Source organism: Oncorhynchus mykiss, chromosome 8, assembly GCF_057628025.1.
Source record: "Oncorhynchus mykiss isolate SJ-2025 chromosome 8, ASM5762802v1, whole genome shotgun sequence".
NCBI lineage: Eukaryota > Metazoa > Chordata > Actinopteri > Salmoniformes > Salmonidae > Oncorhynchus > Oncorhynchus mykiss.
The window spans coordinates 80805529-80827381 of record NC_143029.1 but is presented as its reverse complement, the minus strand read 5'-3'; the positions used below and the strand labels follow the sequence as shown (position 1 = coordinate 80827381).

Sequence of the window (21853 nt, the reverse complement as noted above, 5' to 3'; positions counted from 1 at the left end):
AACCATTCAATCAATCTTCATGATGAGAAGTGAAAGCCTTCTGCATCTAATTATATTATTCATTGATGTCATTAGAATAATTAAGATAAGGACGACAAAACATATTTAATTTAAACTGTTGAAAGTGAGGAAGGAATGAAGCAACAGAGACCATTTGCTATGAGACTCAACAGATTACCTCAACTAGGCTGTACTCCCGCACACCAACTCGGTATCGGTGCCCCCTGTATATAGCCTCATTCCTGTTATTCTTATTGTGTTACTTTTTATTTTAGCCTACTTGGTAAATATTTTCTTCTTGGTTAAGGGCTTGTAAGTAAGCATTTCACAGTAAAGTCTACACTTGTGGCAAATAAAGTTTGATTTGGAAAGGCACACACCCGTTTATATAAAAAGGGTCCATGTCAGAGCAAAAACCAGGCCATGAGGTCAAATGAATTGTCCGTAGAGCTCCAAGACAGGATTGGGTGGAGGCACAGATCTGGGCAAGGGTACGAAAACATTTCTGCAGTATTAAAAAAAGGTGCCCAAGAACACAGTGGTCTCCATCATTCTTAAACGGAAGATGTTTAGGACCACCAAGACTCTTCCTAGAGCTGGCCGCCCTGCCAAACTGAGCAATCAGGGGAGAAGGGCCTTGGTCAGGGAGGAGACCAAGAACCCGATGGTCACTCTGACAGAGCTCTAGAGTTCCTCTGTGGAGATGGGAGAACCTTCTATCTCTGCACCACTCCACCAATCTGTCCTTTATAGTAGAGTGGCCAGATGGATGTCACTCCTCAGTAAAAAGGCACATGGCAGCCGGCTTGGAATTTGCCAAAAGTGTCACGTCTGGAGGAAACCAGACACCGCTCATCACCAGGCCAAAACTATCCCTACGGTGAAGCATGGTGGTGGCAGAATCATGCTGTGTGGATATTTTTCAGCGGCAGGGACTGGGAGACTAGTCAGGATTGAGGGCAAGAACAAAGTAACCTACTCCAGAGCACTCAGGACCTCAGACTGTGGGCAAAGGTTCATCTTCCAACAGGACAACGACCCTAAGCACAAAGCCAACACAATGCAGGAGTGCCTTCGGGACAAGTCTGAATGTCCTTGAGTGGCCAACCCAGAGACCGGACTTAAACCCGATTGAAAATCTCTGGAGAGACCTGAAAATGGCTGTGCAGCGACACTTCCCATCCATCCTGACAGAGCTTGAGGGGACCTGCAGAGAAGAATAGGAGAAACTCCCCAAATACGTGTGCCAAGCTTGTAGCATCATACCCAATTGCTGCCAAAATGTGCTTCAACACAATAATGAGTAAAGGGTCTGAATACTTATGTAAATGTAAATGTATTGGTATTTTATTTTGAATAAATTTGCAAAGAAAATCTAAAACCCATTTGGGGTATTGTGTGTCGATTGATGAGGAAATAAAACAATTTAATAAAAAAACTTTAGAATAGCCCTTACACAGCCTGGAGGTGTGTTTTGGGTCATTGTCCTGTTGAAAAACAAATGATAGTGGGACTAAGTGCAAACCAGATATGATGGCGTATCACTGCAGAATGCTGTGGTAGTCATGCCTTGAATTCTAAATAAACAGACAGTGTCTTCAGCAAAGCACCCCCACCTCTATGCTTCATGAGAGCCAGTTTCATCATAGCGCATGATGGTTTTTGCAACTGCACTTGAAGAAACTTTCAAAGTTCTTGAAATTTTCCGGATTGAAGTAATGATGGACTGTCGGTTCTCTTTGCTTATTTGAGCTGTTCTTGCCATAATATGGACTCAGTCTTTTACCAAATAGGGCTATCTTCTGTACACCACCCCTACCTTGTCACATCAACTGATTGGCTCAAACGCAATAAGGAAACAAATTCCACAAATTAACTTAACAAGGCACACCTGTTAATTGAAATGCATTCCAGGTGACTATCTCATGAAGCTGGTTGAGAGAATGCCAAGAGTGTGCAAAACTGTCAAGGCAAAGGGTGCCTACTTTGAAGAATCTCAAATATATTTTGATTTCTTTAACTCTTTTTTGGTTACTTCATGATTCCATGTGTGTTATTTCATAGTTTAGGTCTTCACTATTATTCTACAATGTTTACTTGTAGAACTTGTAGAACTTGTAGAAATAAAATAAAAACTTAGGTGTGTCCAAACTTGTGACTGTGTATAGGAGTGCGAGAGAGATCCTAGCCTACCCATTTCAGGTAATACATTCTATGCAGTATTAACCTTATATTTAGCTAATTAATAATGGGCTATGAATAATATGCTTCTAACTTGTAGCCTGTGTCTCTAACGCAACATGCGTGTTCTCCCATGGCCTCTCCTTAGCTCTTGCAGTCCCATGTAAGAAAAGCTAGACTAGAATAGGTCGCTTGACTTTTTGTTGTTGTTGCATATCTTACACCAAGACTATTTGAACGGGGACACAAGTTCTTTTTCACTGAATGTTGAATACAGCAGCCAATAGAACTCACGGGTAGTTTGAATGTTGAATACAGCAGCCAATAGAACTCACGGGTAGTTTGAAAGTTGAATACAGCAGCCAATAGAACTCACGGGTAGTTTGAATGTTGAATACAGCAGCCAATAGAACTCACGGGTAGTTTGAATGTTGAATACAGCAGCCAATAGAACTCACGGGTAGTTTGAATGTTGAATACAGCAGCCAATAGAACTCACGGGTAGTTTGAATGTTGAATACAGCAGCCAATAGAACTCACGGGTAGTTTGAATGTTGAATACAGCAGCCAATAGAACTCACGGGTAGTTTGAATGTTGAATACAGCAGCCAATAGAACTCACGGGTAGTTTGAATGTTGAATACAGCAGCCAATAGAACTCACGGGTAGTTTGAATGTTGAATACAGCAGCCAATAGAACTCACGGGTAGTTTGAAAGTTGAATACAGCAGCCAATAGAACTCACGGGTAGTTTGAAAGAAGAGCGGATGCGTGATGGGTATAGGCTATAGCAGTTATTTGTTCAGACCCATAACCATTCAATCAATCTTCATGATGAGAAGTGAAAGCCTTCTGCATCTAATTATATTATTCATTGATGTCATTAGAATAATTAAGATAAGGACGACAAAACATATTTAATTTAAACTGTTGAAAGTGAGGAAGGAATGAAGCAACAGAGAGAAAGAGGTAGCTAATAACATTAGGGGAAATATGGGTCAGCCTACTAATTATACAAATAGGCCATATATTTCCAAATCTAAATCAAATTTGCTAGCCTATACTTGTAACTTTGCTGCACCAGAATCACATGTTCTCTCCCTACTTTATTATGGTTTGAATGATGGGTCTAATTTCAGTCCATAGAATAGAGTTCACACTCAAAAAGATTAGCCTACTGGAGCTAGTTTCATTTATTTCCCCAAGAGAGCATGTAACCAGCTACATCTATGGGCTTTTCTGTCATGCGTAATGTGCAGCAGCCTATATCATATAATTATTTGATAACTGCACAATCATTTGGGCTTGGGCTCATTAAAATGTAATTTAATGTAGGGCTCATAAAATGTATTTAATATATGGTTCATTAGGCTCAGCTAGCAGCCGGCTTGAATGTTCATGTTGATCAAAACTCTAATCAAATCCAGATGTATTTATATGCTTTTGAATGACACATCCGGTTTTGTCGGGAAATACTCTGAGGACATTTATTCTCGGGATGGAACATTTCTAAAATACCGGGAAAATATTCGACCCTAGCCTACACTAAAGCAGTAATTCACATCTTCAAAAATGACTTTTGCTCCTGGTTCGATAACGGGCTATGTCGGAGCCGGACGCGACCCGGGAGACCCATGAGGCGATGCACAATTGGCCCAGCGTCATCCGGGTTAGGGAAGGGTTTGGCCGGCTGGGATGTCCTTGTCCCATCACGCACTAGCGATTCCTGTGGCGGGCCAGGCGCATGCACACGGTCGCCAGGTGTATGGTGTTTCCTCCGACACATTGATACAACTGGCCTCCGGGTTAAGCGAGCAGTGTGTCAAGAAGCAGTGCGTCTTGGCAGGGTCGTGTTTTGGAGGACGATCGGCTCTCGACCTTCACCTCTCCAGAGTCCGTACAGCAATGGGACAAGACTATCTACCAATTGGATATCACAAAACTGGGGAGAAAAAGGGGCAAAAAAAAATCAACACTTTTGCATTAAGCGCTGCATCACTGATGACGCGATGTACATTTGAAGTACGCCATGCGTGCTGATGCTATTCATGGGGGTGCTGAAGGACACCTTTTGTGCCAGGCAGGGAGCTTATTTTAGAGACGGTAATTGCAGGCTAGCTCTCAGACCTGGGCTGCGTCTCCAGACACATCTATACGTCACACATCAAGAGGAAATGGACCGCCGCAGTCAATGACAGAGCTGCCTAAAGCAACAGAAACCCGTTTCTACGACTATTGATAAGCTTTCATTGTAGATCAAGCATTGCTTTGACTACAAAGAAGATTGACGACGAAAACGATTCCATTCTGAATCTAGTCTCGTTCACAAGATGTGTGTGGGTCTTATTGGAAAGCTATGATGGGCGTTGCAGGCAAGGCTCTACTGCAGAGGAAAACCTTTGCCCTGTCCTACGCTACCCATTGCTATTAACCTAATGCCCTAATCCCTTCAATACCAATCAGATCAACTGTGCCTTTGTGGTTAGAAAGTGATTCAGTACTTTCTAGAATGCCTAGATAATCACTACTTCGAGGCTTTTAATGTAATACAAATACTACTGTGCACACACACTTCTACATGTCACAAGGATGAACAAAAACCTTACTGAACACCAATACAAAATGTATAATATGATTTCTCGGTTTCCAGCGTACCATTTCTAGTTTATTTCATTTTGATGCATCTAGTCTGCACCACAAGGTGTCCTTATATTTCTCTTCTCTGAATAAAATATATCCCTTTTATCACTGAAGTCCCCAAGGCCAAATCTCATTGTCTGTGGTTGTACAGTATGCCCATGCATAGTCACAACTTTAAGTGCAGGGCTGCAAGCAGTGGACCTAGTTTAGTGACTGCAGAGGTTAGGTGAATACACATCCGTCCTTTGCCGAGGCCATTTTAATAGTCCACTGCTGTTCCTATATCAATGGGAAAGTGTGCAGAAGAATTTCATTAGAGTGCAGGTTGTGGAGTATCGCGTTATTCTGAACACACTTCTCAGGGCAGGCACACCAGTTTAGACTAGCAGAAGTAACTCTTTGCAGCAGGTTATGAGAATTCACATGGCAGGTTAGGACAATTCACATGGCAGGTTAGGAGAATTAGGTCAAGAAAAGCGTTAGGCTAACTAAAACGTGAACATATCTAGCTGTAACCAAGCCTGCCCTGAGAAACCCCAAATCTTCCACTAATGCATTCTGCATAGATTACAGGCCTCCGATTATGACAGAGTCAACGTCATGGTGCCATCTACTGGACAAGCTCAGGCAACGCCACAGGGCATTTCTCAGTCTAGTCCAGTGACTCCCCTGACTAACGCAGAAGGATGGATAAATAGCAGTGTGCTGTTTTTTCCCCTCCAGCCCAGCAGTAACATTCAGACGATCTTCCATTTAGACCATGAGGAACTGCATTGGGTCGTTGAAGTTGACCTGGAAGAAAGCTCTCCATGACCGGAGTGATCCACTTTGACAGAGTGCAGTGTAAAGTGATGAGCTGAATGAACAGCTAAGTCAGTCATCATGGCCAGCCTCACCTTGCAATAGGTCTGACAGGGAGGGGCCACACTCCTCAGGAACACTGTAGTCTCCCTTCCCAATGTTCTCAAATAGCTTATAGATGTTGTCCCCTTCAAACGGATATAGACTCGTTGTAATGTTGTATCTACGGCAGGGAAAAGTGAAAACAGGCACGATATTACACACCATGAGTTTGAGACTTCATGTTATCTTATATGGACCACAAGCTATGTATAACTAATTATCATAATGAAAATAGCAAAGGCCATTTGAAGACTGAATGTTCATGTTTCCATGAGTAAGAACACAAAGGATGATGTTGAAAAGAAGATCAACATAATGATAATCAAAAGCACTAGACGACACAAGGCTGTTATCATTTGTCATCCTTTCAGATCAACACAAAGTCTTTTGGGGCTGGGGGTCATGTCAGAGGGGGGGCTGGGGGTCATGGTCAGAGGGGGGTGTGGACAGTGCAATAGCCATTACGCACAGTGTGACGCCTGCGGACCAGATGTCCACTTTGAACCCTGAAAACGTGTCCAGGCCGTTGGCGATCTCGGGGGGCTGAAACGCTGGCGAGCCCTGACTTGTACGACACGTGTCATCCTTCGCAAACGGGTGCAGAGCCTGGCGGAGAGAGGGGGAAGAATATATATATAAGAGCGAGGTAGGGAGAAAGAATAAGCTCACAATCAGCATGAACCCTCAGAGAGAGTGAAGAATGCTGTCTGCACACATTAGTTAAGAACAGGTAACTGCCAAAATAAAAGGAAACGCCTAAAAAGTGTCAATAAGGCGTTGGGCCACCAAGATCCAGAACAGCTTCAATATGCCTTGGCATAGATTCTACAAGTGTCTGGAACTCTATTGGAGGGATGCAACGCCATTATTCCACCAGAAATTCCATCATTTGTTGATGGAAAACGCCGTCTCAGGCGCCGCTCCAGAATATCCTAGATGTGTTTATATCTGGTGACTGAGACGGCCATGGCATATGGTTTACATGCTCATCAAACCATTCAGTGGCCACTTGTGCCCTGTAGGGGCATTGTCATCCTGGAAGAAACCACTCATCAGGATAGAAACTATTCACCATAGGGCTGAAGGTGATCACTCAGAATGTCTGTGTATTTATTGGCGTTTACCTTGCCCTCTAAGGGGTTGAGTGGACCTTAACCATGCCAGGAAAACAGACCCCACACCTGAACAGAGCCTTTATTTTGGCAGTTATCTGTATGTCCCTAATAGTTGGTAATACAGGTAAATTATATTTGACCTCTCACCTCTGCCACGCCCAGGTCTGAGATCTTGAGCGTGCCGTCGGTGGTCAGCAGCAGATTCCCTGGTTTAATGTCTTTGTGAACGATTCCCTGGCTGTGCAAATATTCAAGACCATCTAACAGCTGTAAAAAGTACCTGAGAGAGACACACAGACAGAGAAAGACAGAGACACGACAGACAGGATTCACCATAGAGCTAATGTAGTCTAACTTGAGATCTGTGCATACGTTTCTATTTTGCATAAATCCCTCAACATCAGTGAGAAGAGTGTGAATTCAGCCATACATGACGTATCAATCCAAGCAATTTAATGTGTTTTATTCAAATGTGTGGCTATAAATCAGTGTAAACTCCCTATCTGCACCAGTCATCTAACAGCTGGGGATTTGCCCATTGACCAGGTATTCCTGCAAAGGAGAGCTTTGCAGTCCTGTAAGATACTGGCCCTAAACTTAGTCTGGGAGTAGACTCTGCACAGAAGCACACACTAATAATAGCAGTGGGAAGAGAGAGAAGCGATAGGGCGAGAGAGAGGGGGGGACAGGGCGAGAGGCGAGAGGATAAAGCGAGAGCGAGAGGATAAAGCGAGAGCGAGCGAGCTCCGAGAGGATAGAGTGAGGGGCGAGAGGATAGAGCGTGCTCCGAGAGGATAGAGCGAGCGACGGGAGAGAGTTGATGGAGCGAGCTCCGAGAGGATAGAGCGAGCGACGGGGGAGAGGATGGAGCGAGCTCCGAGAGGATAGAGCGAGCTCCAAGAGGATAGAGCCAGAGGATAGAGCGATCTCCAAGAGGATAGAGCCAGAGGATAGAGCGAGCTCCGAGAGGATAGAGTGAGGGGCGAGAGGATAGAGCGAGCTCCGAGAGGATAGAGCGAGCTCCGGGAGAGAGGATAGAGCGAGCTCCGAGAGGATAGAGCGAGCTCCGAGAGGATAGAGCGAGAGGATAGAGCGAGCTCCGAGAGGATAGAGCCAGAGGATAGAGCGTGCTCCGAGAGGATAGAGCGAGCGACGGGAGAGAGTTGATGGAGCGAGCTCCGAGAGGATAGAGCAAGCGACGGGGGAGAGGATAGAGCGAGCTCCAAGAGGATAGAGCCAGAGGATAGAGCGATCTCCAAGAGGATAGAGCCAGAGGATAGAGCGAGCTCCGAGAGGATAGAGTGAGGGGCGAGAGGATAGAGCGAGCTCCGAGAGGATAGAGCGAGCTCCGGGAGAGAGGATAGAGCGAGCTCCGAGAGGATAGAGCGAGCTCCGAGAGGATAGAGCGAGAGGATAGAGCGAGCTCCGAGAGGATAGAGCCAGAGGATAGAGCGAGCTCCGAGAGGATATAGCCAGAGGATAGAGCGAGCTCCGAGAGGATAGAGCCAGAGGATAGAGCGAGCTCCGAGAGGATAGAGCCAGCGGATAGAGCGAGCTCCGAGAGGATAGAGCCAGAGGATAGAGCGAGCTCCGAGAGGATAGAGCCAGAGGATAGAGCGAGCTCCGAGAGGATAGAGCCAGAGGATAGAGCGAGCTCCGAGAGGATAGAGCCAGAGGATAGAGCGAGCTCCGAGAGGATAGAGCCAGAGGATAGAGCGAGCTCCGAGAGGATAGAGCCAGAGGATAGAGCGAGCTCCGAGAGGATAGAGCCAGAGGATAGAGCGAGCTCCGAGAGGATAGAGCGAGCTCCGAGAGGATAGAGCCAGAGGATAGAGCGAGCTCCGAGAGGATAGAGCCAGAGGATAGAGCGAGCTCCGAGAGGCAAGCGGATAGAGCGAGGGGCGAGCGGATAGAGCGAGGGGCGAGCGGATAGAGCGAGGGGCGAGAGGATAGAGCGAGGGGCGAGAGGATAGAGCGAGGGGCGAGAGGATAGAGCGAGGGGCGAGAGGATAGAGCGAGGGGCGAGAGGATAGAGCGAGGGGCGAGAGGATAGAGCGAGGGGCGAGAGGATAGAGCGAGGGGCGAGAGGATAGAGCGAGGGGCGAGAGGATAGAGCGAGGGGCGAGAGGATAGAGCGAGGGGCGAGAGGATAGAGCGAGTGCCGAGAGGATAGAGCGAGGGGCGAGCGGATAGAGCGAGGGGCGGGCGGATAGAGCGATGGCGAGGATAGAGTCAGTCGAGAGCGAGCGGATGGGACGATAGAGTGAGTGAATGGGAGGATAGAGCGAGTGCGAGCGAGGGGTGCGAGTGCGAGCGAGGGGTGCGAGTGCGAGCGAGGGGTGCGAGGAGATAGAGGATAGAGCCAGGGGCGAGCTGATAGAGGATAGAGCGAGGGGCGAGAGGATAGAGCGAGGGGCGAGAGGATAGAGCGAGGGGCGAGAGGATAGAGCGAGGGGCGAGAGGATAGAGCGAGGGGCGGGCGGATAGAGCGAGGGGCGGGCGGATAGAGCGAGGGGCGGGCGGATAGAGCGAGGGGCGGGCGGATAGAGCGAGGGGCGGGCGGATAGAGCGAGGGGCGGGCGGATAGAGCGAGGGGCGGGCGGATAGAGCGATGGCGAGGATAGAGTCAGAGTCGAGAGCGAGCGGATGGGACGATAGAGTGAGTGAATGGGAGGATAGAGCGAGAGCGAGCGAGGGGCGAGAGGATAGAGCGAGAGCGAGCGAAGAGCGAGCGAGGGGATAGAGCGAGAGCGAGCGAGGGGCGAGAGGATAGAGCGAGAGCGAGCGAGGGGCGAGAGGATAGAGCGAGAGCGAGCGAGGGGCGAGAGGATAGAGCGAGCGAGCGAGGGGCGAGAGGATAGAGCGAGCGAGGGGCGAGAGGATAGAGCGAGCGAGGGGCGAGAGGATAGAGCGAGCGAGGGGCGAGAGGATAGAGCGAGCGAGGGGCGAGAGGATAGAGCGAGCGAGGGGCGAGAGGATAGAGCGAGCGAGGGGCGAGAGGATAGAGCGAGCGAGGGGCGAGAGGATAGAGCGAGCGAGGGGCGAGAGGATAGAGCGAGCGAGGGGCGAGAGGATAGAGCGAGCGAGGGGCGAGAGGATAGAGCGAGCGAGGGGCGAGAGGATAGAGCGAGCGAGGGGCGAGAGGATAGAGCGAGCGAGGGGCGAGAGGATAGAGCGAGCGAGGGGCGAGAGGATAGAGCGAGCGAGGGGCGAGAGGATAGAGCGAGAGCGAGCGAGGGGCGAGGATAGAGCGAGAGCGAGCGAGGGGCAAGGATAGAGCGAGAGCGAGCGAGGGGCGAGGATAGAGCGAGAGCGAGCGAGGGGCGAGGATAGAGCGAGAGCGAGCGAGGGGCGAGGATAGAGCGAGAGCGAGCGAGGGGCGAGAGGATAGAGCGAGCGAGGGGCGAGAGGATAGAGCGAGCGAGGGGCGAGAGGATAGAGCGAGAGAGGGGCGAGAGGATAGAGCGAGAGAGGGGCGAGAGGATAGAGCGAGAGAGGGGCGAGAGGATAGAGCGAGAGAGGGGCGAGAGGATAGAGCGAGAGAGGGGCGAGAGGATAGAGCGAGAGAGGGGCGAGAGGATAGAGCGAGAGAGGGGCGAGAGGATAGAGCGAGAGAGGGGCAAGAGGATAGAGCGAGCTGGCGAGAAACTTACCCGTGAGCTTGAAATACTGGAAATCTTTTCTCTGGGACGCTGTCCAGCATTTCTTGCATCCCACATACGCAATACTCCATCACCATATACGTGAGACAGGGAGTCAAGGGAATACTCAAAACAACACACTAATGAAAAGCATTTACACACTAAACAAACAAACTGCCATATTAAAACACAACAGAAAAGGAAATACATTTTTCTTGTACATAATGCATTTAAAGTTACTGGCTCAGAGTGGGAAATCAACTAAATATGTCTGGTTTTATTTAGTTTAGGTGGGTTTCTCCAAGGCTTTAAACAAGTAGGAATGTGAGTTATTTGAACAAGAAAAATGTATAAAAAGGCAAAAACAAGATACAGTTACGGACAAAAACATTGGCACTTTTCTGGAGTGGCCAGTGACAGTCCAGATCTCAATCCTGTCCACAACCTGTCGAGATCTGATCTGGAAACAGCAGTCGGAGGGCAGCCTCAAACGTTGAAGAACTAGAGCAGAGCAATCTGCTGCTGAAGAGTAGAAAAGCTACACAGCAAGCTCATTGACAGCTACAAGAAGCATTTGTTGGCAGCTATATGTTGGCAAAAGGCTGTGCAACCAAGTACTATCTCTGGGGTGCCAATCAAAGTTTAGAAAAAGGTGGTTCTGCCATGTTGAAAATCCGTTAACAAGGTGTGGTGACCATATTCTCATAAGGAATACTTCTGGATTGTGGCATTGAAGCTTATTTACTTCCCCAGAGGAACTCTTGGATCCCATTTTTATGTCACTTGCAGTTTGAAAGAAGTCGCTATCTAGCATTAGCTCAAATTTTAACTAGCATTAGAGAAATGACTGGAAGTCGATAGCCTTTCAGTAATTACACTAAAGAGCCTCTGGGGAAGTATATAATTAATTGCCAAAATCCCGAAGTATCCCTTTAAGAAAAGTGCAAGGGTGCCAATATATTTGGCCGCAGCTGTATAATCGTTTGGCTCATAATCAATGTGACATCATCTTAGCAAGAAAACCTCTAGGTAGATATGGTAGGGTAAGAGAAGTGGGATGATTCAGAATAGAGTGACTGATGTGGTTGTCTCGCCTAGCCACCTTACGATGAATGCACTAAGTAAATCACTCTGGATGAGAGCATCTGTTAAAAGACTAACATGTATCCTATACAACATGCCAGCGTTTGTGTCGGTACACTGAGCTCTGTGTAAAATATGCCGGCTATTACTCCCAAGAAAACCAAACATGGGTGGAAGGGCTCAACTGGTTACTGGTTATGACCCATGTAAGATAGGGAGAAGGAGCAAGAGTGTGTGCAGACAGAGAGAGGAGGAGGAGGAGCAAGAGTGTGTGCAGACAGAGAGAGGAGGAGCAAGAGTGTGTGCAGACAGAGAGAGGAGGAGGAGGAGGAGCAAGAGTGTGTGCAGACAGAGAGAGGAGGAGGAGCAAGAGTGTGTGCAGACAGAGAGAGGAGGAGGAGCAAGAGTGTGTGCAGACAGAGAGAGGAGGAGGAGAAAGAGTGTGTGCAGACAGAGAGAGGAGGAGAAAGAGCGTTTGCAGACAGGCAATGCCTGGGCATGACAGTATTAGCTGCTTAGTTATGTCTGCATCAAGATTCTCTCCACTGCTGCAGGATAGAGGGGCACACACACAGCTAGGAGAGCCTGCAGTGTCAGAGTTCACTTCAACAGAGTGGAAGTAGGGGAGTAGACAATTCATAAGGAAATCTTTCCACCCTCATCAATTTACAAACATTCCACACACACACACTAATGGTGCTTAAAATGTACACACACACACACACACACACAAAGAAAGAATATATTTTCTGCTTCTCTTCATTGTACAACACGTCCACCAAATGGATCACATTTTTGTTCTGAAGTCTCCGGAGCAGCTGGATCTCCCTGAAACACAAACAAGTTACAAATTCAACCATCCATCACAACTAAAACATTGGTGAAATAAAACTAATTAAAATCACATTGTAAGATAAACAGAGTGTGACTTTAGTCTTTGCCTAAATATCACAAATCTGAAAAATAAATGAGAAAGGAAAGGGGAATGACGCATTAGTGTGGCTATAGCAACAAGCTCAGTATAGACACATATCTGTGAACTGACCTTGGAAAGGGAGCTTAGAGTCACCCCCCAGCACCACCACGACAAACCCCCAGGAGACTCCACATTCATCTGAGAGCTGCTACTGCCTGCCACTAATGAATACAGCCAGTGCATGAAGGGGGCGCACGCGCGCACACACACACACACACACACACACACACACACACACACACACACACACACGGCAGTGTGTATATGTTTTAGTCAAGATCACAGAGAACATCCCCATAGCGGCCTGGTTTTTAAAACAAATCCTCTAGGTGTTTAAATTCACCATGCCATTCAAATGGGAAGGAAGGATATGTCAGCTACATTTGAAAGGGAATTTTCATGAGTACATTTTCTCCTCTTAGGGTAATCTTACATCTTGTAATAAGTGAATTAAGCCAGCGTGTCACTGCACAGCATGGGGATGCCCACGGTGTATTGAAGCACCATGTAGGGCAAGGATTCACTAACTTTCCCACTCGGGGCCCCCTTCCAGCATTAGGGAACACCCCCTGTACGCACCACATCTATTTCTATGGGCACAAGCACCCGTTCATGACTCACTGTTCACACCCTTGTCGTTGGTGGAGAGAATTTAGCAGGTTTAAAGCTTATTTCCTGCAATACTACACAAAGAAAATGTTGCAGTTTTAAAGCTAATTTCTTGCAATTCTATAAATATTGCCATGTCTAATGTGTATTCATGGGATATTTCAGTGAATAAAATTACAACTATATCTATGGGCTAAAAAAATAATAATAATTAAAATGTCAGCTAACATGGGCTAGTTGATGTGCACCTTTCGGATTAGAAATCTCTCTCTGAGGTCTGTAACGATGGACATGACAAGAGGAACTGGTGATACACAATTTATATATTGCATTTTGTGCATTCTACTATTACAACTTTCAAGAGTAAGTTTAAAGCCGGACTGAGTTCCATTAAAATAATAATGAGGGGGGGGGTTCCCGCACCCCACTGTAGGACAAACACACACACCCTCTTTCTCTAGTCTGAACTGTCAGTCTCTATACACTGTACTGTAGATCACTCTGTACGGTGCCCGTTTATGTCATCTTAGCCTGCAGTCACAGGCAGGCCCAGTCCTCTGCTTTACACACTACTACTGCATCACTACCGAGAGAGTCAGAGAGACATCCCACATGCACACTGCCACACACATCAAAATGGACTAACACTAAATAAAATGTACTGCACACGTCGTGGAGAACATGGAGAAGTCAGGGAAAACAAAACCAACTTTAGTCATACTAGTAAAGAGCAGCACGACCAATCAAAATGAGTTATTGTTTTGCTTTACCATCGGTGCTGTAAATATAAGCCTATGCGTATGAGAATTGTGGTCACTTCACTTCCTAGTACTAAAAAGGCAATTGATAAACCTTTGCGGCATCATCTATCCCATTCAAGGGTAAAAACATTCTGCATTCAACAAGAGTGAGCGGCACTGCTGTTCTCTAAGAAAATACAGAAATCAGAGTGTCAGCTTTCTGCTGTCTAAAAGCACCGTGTCTGCTGCATAGAGAGAGTCTATCTGCAGTGGATCCAACATCCCTCTGAGGGATGGTCCAGGAGGACGGAAACTTGCACTTTTACAAAACTTGTTTACTATTTATCGACTGACTACAAAAATAGCTTCGCCATGGCTTCGGCTACATTCTACAGCTGCATTACCTTCTCGGTTAATTCATTATGACAACAAACTGGTTGAATTTTACATGCTCGTCGTCCAATGAAATCACTCAATGAACACACCTCCCCCACTCAGGAGTTCTAGTCCAGAGGGATGTGTATGTGTGTATATATATATGTGTGTGTGTGGCATTCCAAACCAGGGCTCAGCTTTCCGGAGGCGTTGCCCAAGCAACAGGAGTGGTCATAGTGTGAGTGTACCTATCCCTGTGGCAACCCCGGGCAGTGTAAGAAGGAAGTGTTTGGCAAACAGGAATGCTAAGTGATGGCTGCTGTGAGTGTAGAGAGAGAGAGGAGAGGGGCTAAGGGTAGTACTGTTGTGGCATCCAGAGTCTTATAAGGCTAGGGAAGGCTCTCACACAGGCTCAAACCCATAGGATAGGGCCCACCTACACAGACATGCACAAACATATTACATGCGTACTAGTCTGTTTCCACCAAAACAGTGTGAGAAACTCGAGCATGTCGGCTACACAACAACGCACACCCTGACGCACAGGAGGCGGCTTAGTATTAGGCCAAGCTTTGTTTAGATAAAGAGGGTGTGAGTATGATGCAAGACAGAGCATTGCATTCTCCATAACACTGGCAGTGGGTAGCCTAGACAACATTTTAACATAATCAAGTCAGTGTAATCACATTCAAAAGCGTAATTGAATCAAACCAAACCAGAACAAGCAACCCAAACCAATAAAACGTGCACCGTTAAGCTAAGGTTTTCTACAAAAGCCTCACATATGTACTGAGACCCTGCGATTTACAGTAAAGCAACCTAAACTAAGTTGTTCATCCATCTCTTAACACGTCCCCTCGGTGGCAAATCATTTGACAGTTAGCTTGCACATCACAGAAGAACATTAAATCAACTCCATTGTGTGATTAAAACCTTGGCTGTCCATGTGAAAGGGAGGATGGAGGACAACTATTTATAGAAAGAGACTGACGAGAGAGAGAGAGAACATGAAATGTCTATTCCTGTGGAACTTTTGTGAGAGTAGTGTTTGTTTATTTCACTTTTGTTTATTATCTATTTCACTTGCTTTGACAATGTTTCCCATGCCAATAAAGCCATTTGAATTGAGAAAGGAGAAAGAGAATCAAGGAAATAAACAATGGGCGTACAACTTCAGTCTCCATTAGAGGGGATGTTTAAGTATGTGTCTCTGGGTCACAATGATGCTGGGAATAGAACCAGTGGAGGGCTGAGGGTTAAGCCCATACCAAAACCATATATTTAAACACATGGATCTGTCCTACACTGTAAGAATGAAAGCCCAATATGAATGAGCAACGTGTGAGTTCGGATCAACAAAACAAACATGAGACGAGTGAACAGTAATGGAGAACATTACTGCGTTTTCATCATGGGAAGAAGGGTTGCACTGATGCAGGCATTTAAATAGTCGACTATGGCTCTGCCATGTATGGAGGAGAGGGCTGTATTGGAAGAGGAGAGGGCTGTATTGGAAGAGGAGAGGGCTGTATTGGAAGAGGAGAGGGCTGTATTGGAAGAGGAGAGGGCTGTATTGGAAGAGGAGAGGGCTGAATTGGAAGAGGAGAGGGCTGAATTGGAAGAGGAGAGGGCTGAATTGGAAGAGGAGAGGGCTGAATTGGAAGAGGAGAGGGCTGAATTGGAAGAGGAGAGGGCTGAATTGGAAGAGGAGAGGGCTGAATTGGAAGAGGAGAGGGCTGTATTGGAAGAGGAGAGGGCTGTATTGGAAGAGGAGAGGGCTGAATTGGAAGAGGAGAGGGCTGAATTGGAAGAGGAGAGGGCTGTATTGGAAGAGGAGAGGGCTGTATTGGAAGAGGAGAGGGCTGTATTGGAAGAGGAGAGGGCTGTATTGGAAGAGGAGAGGGCTGTATTGGAAGAGGAGAGGGCTGAATTGGAAGAGGAGAGGGCTGAATTGGAAGAGGAGAGGGCTGAATTGGAAGAGGAGAGGGCTGAATTGGAAGAGGAGAGGGCTGAATTGGAAGAGGAGAGGGCTGTATTGGAAGAGGAGAGGGCTGTATTGGAAGAGGAGAGGGCTGTATTGGAAGAGGAGAGGGCTGTATTGGAAGAGGAGAGGGCTGAATTGGAAGAGGAGAGGGCTGAATTGGAAGAGGAGAGGGCTGAATTGGAAGAGGAGAGGGCTGAATTGGAAGAGGAGAGGGCTGAATTGGAAGAGGAGAGGGCTGAATTGGAAGAGGAGAGGGCTGAATTGGAAGAGGAGAGGGCTGAATTGGAAGAGGAGAGGGCTGAATTGGAAGAGGAGAGTACTTTGTCTTTTAATATGTCCTAGAACTACTGTTAGGGGTTAGAGAAAAACGAATTGAGCACTGCAACAAATTAAACAACCTAGGCCAGATTAGGGACACAAATATGCACATATCAAGTCACCACAAATAAAACCTCCCAAAGAAATTGAGTGTGTTCTGCAAGGGTGTAATCTATTCCTTCTAAACATATTACAAATAAAAGATAGCACTTCATTGTAAAAGAATAGGTGCTGTAGTGGAGCGGGTCGAGAGTTACAAGTTCCTTGGTGTATTGGAAGAGGAGGGGGGATGTATTGGAAGAGGATGTATTGGAAGAGGGAAATGCAAACAAAGATCCAAAGTGTTGTTAACTTTTAACAGGGGGGACGATAGTCAGTCATATGTAGGAAAAACCATAGGGAGACACTGTAGGAAAAACCTGCACTGTAGGCGTGAATACAGCACTAGGTTATGCACGCCGCTTAAGCGAAATCAGAGACAATCTAAAGCGTTACACCAGGACAATCATCCAATAGCAGTGACATTAGTCGTTAATCAATTGTGCTTGACGATGCATGACCAAGAGTGCAAATCAGAGGGAAGAGAGAGGGAGCAAGAAAGAGAAATGAAGACCGAGTGAAAAATCACACACTGACACGAGAGCAACCCACCACATCACACCCCCCCATTCCATCCCTCCCACCGTCCCGCTTTCCCTTCCACCGTCCGTCCCTCCCAAAACATCACTACTTACTTCTTCACATTGGCCTCTCCATTGGGGATCCTTCTGAGCTTCTTCTTCTTGAGGATCTTGACGGCCCTGCGACACAGCGTGTCAGAGTCCAGCATCTCCTTCACCTTACCGTAGGAGCCCTCCCCCAACAGGTCTCCCATCAGGTACTTCCCGATCAGCTTGGCCCTCTTCCTGCGTGGCTGGTAGATCACCTCTGTGGAGTCGATGCGGTGAATGAACGTGTCCATGCCCATCAGCTCATTCTCAGTCAGATAGTCCAGGTGCCGCAGCTCCCCGACACTCATGGTTAAATCAACTTAGTTACTGTAGCGTGTAGCGTCCAGACAGTCCAATATAGTGGACTGTGGCCTCAAACCTTTGGCTTGGGCTGTGTATCCTGGTGGCTCAGGGACACAGTTCAATTAGAAAACACTAAGTGACATTGGAGGTGTAGCCAGGCATGGGCATTGAGAGAAACAGTTTACCTTGTAATAGAGTAGGTCTGTAAACACAGAGGTTAGTTTAAGTTCGTGGGAACAAGATGTAGGCTAGCTGTAAACGTTTCCAGAGTGGTGTGGGGTAGTTAACTAAGACCCAGCGATGCCAAGGTCCAGGGTGAAAAGATTTGTGAAGAGTTCAGGCTGTGGGACAGGTGCTACTGAGCAGAGTGGGACGTCTGGCTGAGTTTACATTCCGCTGCTTAGCTCCATGTCACCTCCATCTGTGATCTGATATGAGATGGCGACATGCAGACGGAGAGGTAACCAGTCCTGTTTCAAAGCCAAGCAAAGCATGACGGCCATAGAACCTTGTAACGATCCATGGTCACCATTGGTTTGCCTTGATCTAAGTGCAGACGCATTAAATACTCAAACACACCTAAATTAGTTATTTCAGTCTGTAGTATGGTTATGCTCTGGGTCCTAGATGTATTGTCAGCTCTTCTATGGAGTTCACTAGTCTTTCCCAGTTGGCAACTCAGGATACTGCTCCAGAGAACCTGTGGGTCAAAAATGTAGCTAATCAACAGTCAAATTTTTCAGCAATCAAGGAATATTTGCCTACTAACATTTTAAATGTTAATTTAGTAGGAAATGAGTGACAGCTACAGGTCCACAAGGTTGGTTATGCATTTTAGGACACTTTTCTGGTCTGGTGTCAAAATACTAAAACCATAAGATCAATATTTCACGACGCCAGTAAACAAGAATTAATCGAGAATGTCACAGCCGATTCTGTTGCACGACTCAGTCAGTGAATGCCTGTCGCACATTAAAAAAAAGAAGCTTGCAACCAAGCGGAGTTAGCTAGCTAGCCTCAGGTATTTTGCCATTTGCCGATTATTTCAGTAGCTAGCTTGCTACCTTCCCCAACTCGTTAACCGGCTAACACGCTTGACACCTCAACGTTAGGGGAGGTAAAATGTGTTTTATATTGGATATTCGGGTCTCTCGTAAATAGTTATTGAACCGAGCATGAATGATATATTCTGAATCAGGGATGGACTGAGAACAAGCCACACCTCTATTTTCTTGTTAGACTATTTCAGATTTCAATAGGTCTCCCCCTATTAGTCGGGGGACAATGGACAGTTTTATTTTATCTTCAGGCTTTCAATCCTCCCCCAAATAAATAAATAAAAAAGTTAAATAGGAAAGTCGGTTAAGAACAAAATCTTATTTACAATGACAGCCTATCCCGGGCGACGCTGGGCCAATTGTGCGCCGCCCTATGGGACTCCCAATCACAGCCGGATGTGATACAGCCTGGATTCAAACCAGGGACTGTAGTGACACCTCTTGCACTGAGATGCAATGCCTTAGACCACTGCGCCACTCAGGAGCCCAAAAAGCTGTGGATTTTTGACCATCCTCCCATGATTCAGAATATATCATTATCAGTCATGGCACACTTTGTGGAAGAGCTATTGAAGATTGAAATCCAAAGTCATACTATTATTTTTTTAAAGATGTGAATTGTTCTCATCCATCCGATTCAGAATATACCATCTTCATAGTCATGGCATGTTTGGGTTTAATTGCTATCGACGAGAGAAAACCCCGAATATCCTATATAAAACTAATTTCATCTAGGTGTCAAACCTTAACTCCAATCTTCCCGAAACTCGCACGAATTTACAATTTCATTCTAGCTAACCAGATAACTCGTCTAACTGTATGCAATGAGTGTTTCGTTAGCTAGCTATGTAGTTAGGCTATGTTCAAAATCGGATAAAGTTACTAGCAAGTAAGAAGTACAGTAACGACGTTATATCCTTTCTACCTAGCTACCCGGCAGGAGCTAACGGCTAAATACAAATTATTGTGGATTGTAGATATGCTAGCCAAATGTCAGCATTTTGTGGTAAAGGGTCTCACCTTAACATCCAGACTCTATCGACAGATGTTATGTAGTGTTTTATTTGTCTCTGTCTGCATAAATATGAGGTTTGCTATTATTGATGCAGCTGCTATCAGGTTGCCGCCATCTTGTTTACCTCCCCCTCTCTCCTCTCTCCAGGCCATTGACTATCAATAGGTACTGAATATATGCTCCAGTTGAATGAAAGCCAACATCTCGTCTACATTGTCCCAGACTATTTTTTAAATGTATTATTATTTCACACTCACAGCCTTCACAAAATGTACTTTGCCTTTTAATATGTCCTAGAACTACTGTTAGGGGTTAGAGAAAAACGAATTGAGCACTGCAACAAATTAAACAACCTAGGCCAGATTAGGGACACAAATATGCACATATCAAGTCACCACAAATAAAACCTCCCAAAGAAATTGCACATGTTCATGTGTTCTGCAAGGGTGTAATCTATTCCTTCTAAACATATCACAAATAAAAGATAGCGGTACCGGAGTGCCAAGTCTAGGTCCAAAAGACTGCTGAACAATTAATCAAATGGCCACCTGGACTATTTGCACCCAGGGGTGCTTTAATTGTTGTTGATGTCATTCTTAATGTTCAGTTTTAGGTAATCCTGAACACAGCCCTATTTCAGGTCACAGCAGTGCAGTCAGTGGTGTTGACCTGCTTTCCGCACTGACTGCATACTGGCCAACCCTGTCCCACTACACAAGTATCCAGCTACCACAGCCTCAGAGGCCAACCCTTTTTTTGCTTAGCTGACCGATCTGGGTTATTTTTAACCGGTGTAAACCCCAGGGAATATCAAACTGAAGCTCTGATTTCACATATCTGTTACCCTCCTCATTAGAGGACCACCGTGGCTGCCAAATGCTGGGGCTGATCAATTAGAAGTTATAGGATAACCCCCCATACCTGGATGTAAGGGGTACATATGAGGTCAGGGGTGTCATGCACCCCAAAAATCTGAGGGGGCATAAAGTACTTGAGGAAGGCTGGGGGGTGGTCCGGAAGTAGGATCATTTGGCATTTTTAAAACACCTGAAACAGCTTTTTCCTGCAATCTAGATCCATAATCATTATGCTTAATTCTCAGTGGACGAAAAAGTACCCAATTGTCATAATTGAGTAAAATTAAAGATACCTAAATAGAAACAACTCAAGTAAAAGTGAAAGTCACCCAGTAAAATAATACTTAAGTAAAAGTCTAAAAGTATTTGGTTTTAAATATACTTAAGTATATAAAAAAAAATGCAATTGCTAAAATATACTTAAGTATCAAAAGTAAAAGTATAAATTGTTTAAAATTCCCTAGTTCATTTTTTTTACGGATAGCCAGGGGCACACTCAAACACTCTGACATAATTTACAAACAAAGCATTTGTGTTTCGTGAGTCCGCCCGATCAGAAACAGTAGGGATAATGAGGGATGTTCTCTTGATTATTGATGATTTGTAATGAGTACTTTTGGGTGAGAAAATGAATGGAGTAAAAAGTAGAACATTTTCCTTAGGCATGTAGTGAAGTAAAAGTAGTCAAAAATATAAATAGTAAAGTACAGATACCCCAAAAATCTACTTAAGTACTTGACACTATTGTTAATTCTATGTTTTAAAAAAGTGTATTTTTCAGCATAACTAAGCATACCTCTGGAGCGGTCTGTATCCTCCTGACTGGTGACTATTACCCTCTGCATCTCTGGGTAATAGACTGTCTTATTCAGTACATTTAGTTGTTGCTTGCTTTTCTAAGTTCTACCAACCTTGCCAGCTAAGATAGACAAGCAAGCTACTCTATTTTTATTTAACTAGGCAAATCAGATTGGGACTCCCAATCACGGCCAGATGTGATACAGCCTGGATTTGAACCAGGGTCTGTAGTGACACCTCTAGCACTGAGATGCAGTGCCTTGGACCGCTACGCCACTCGGGAGCCCTCTAACTTGATTGATAGCCTTAAATGGCTTCTTGGTAGCTAGTTATAAGGTTGGGAGACTGGGAACCTATACGGGCTAGCAAAAGCAAACTTCATTAAATTGCTAGGTGGCTAGTAGTATTACAGAGAAACAACCCCCCCCCAAAAAATACATTTAATTATTTAAAAAATAAAATAAATAATATATATATATATATATATATATACATACAGTACCATTCAAAAGTTTGGAAACCCCTACTAATTCAAGGGTTTTCTTGA

General features: G+C 45.7%; 1 protein-coding gene across 2 annotated transcripts in view; it reads right to left on the bottom strand.

Moving 5' to 3' along the window:
- LOC110530706 (serine/threonine-protein kinase STK11) overlaps positions 1 to 19820 on the bottom strand; it is a 33786-nt gene extending 13966 nt beyond the window's left edge. Inside the window, exons 1-7 of one of the 2 annotated variants that reach the window (XR_016482656.1) lie at positions 19657 to 19818; positions 17300 to 18278; positions 12308 to 12391; positions 10493 to 10582; positions 6987 to 7119; positions 6194 to 6330; positions 5718 to 5845 (exon numbers count right to left, since the gene is read on the bottom strand). Coding sequence is in view for 1 of the 2 variants with exons in the window: in XM_090182741.1 (XP_090038867.1) it covers positions 5718 to 5845; positions 6194 to 6330; positions 6987 to 7119; positions 10493 to 10582; positions 12308 to 12391; positions 17300 to 17583 (856 nt within the window). In the remaining variant the exon portion in view is untranslated. Of the gene's footprint in view, positions 1 to 5717; positions 5846 to 6193; positions 6331 to 6986; positions 7120 to 10492; positions 10583 to 12307; positions 12392 to 17299; positions 18279 to 19656 lie in introns of both variants that reach the window. The other variant, XM_090182741.1, reaches the window with a different exon arrangement.
- Between the last annotated feature and the right edge of the window lie 2033 nt (positions 19821 to 21853).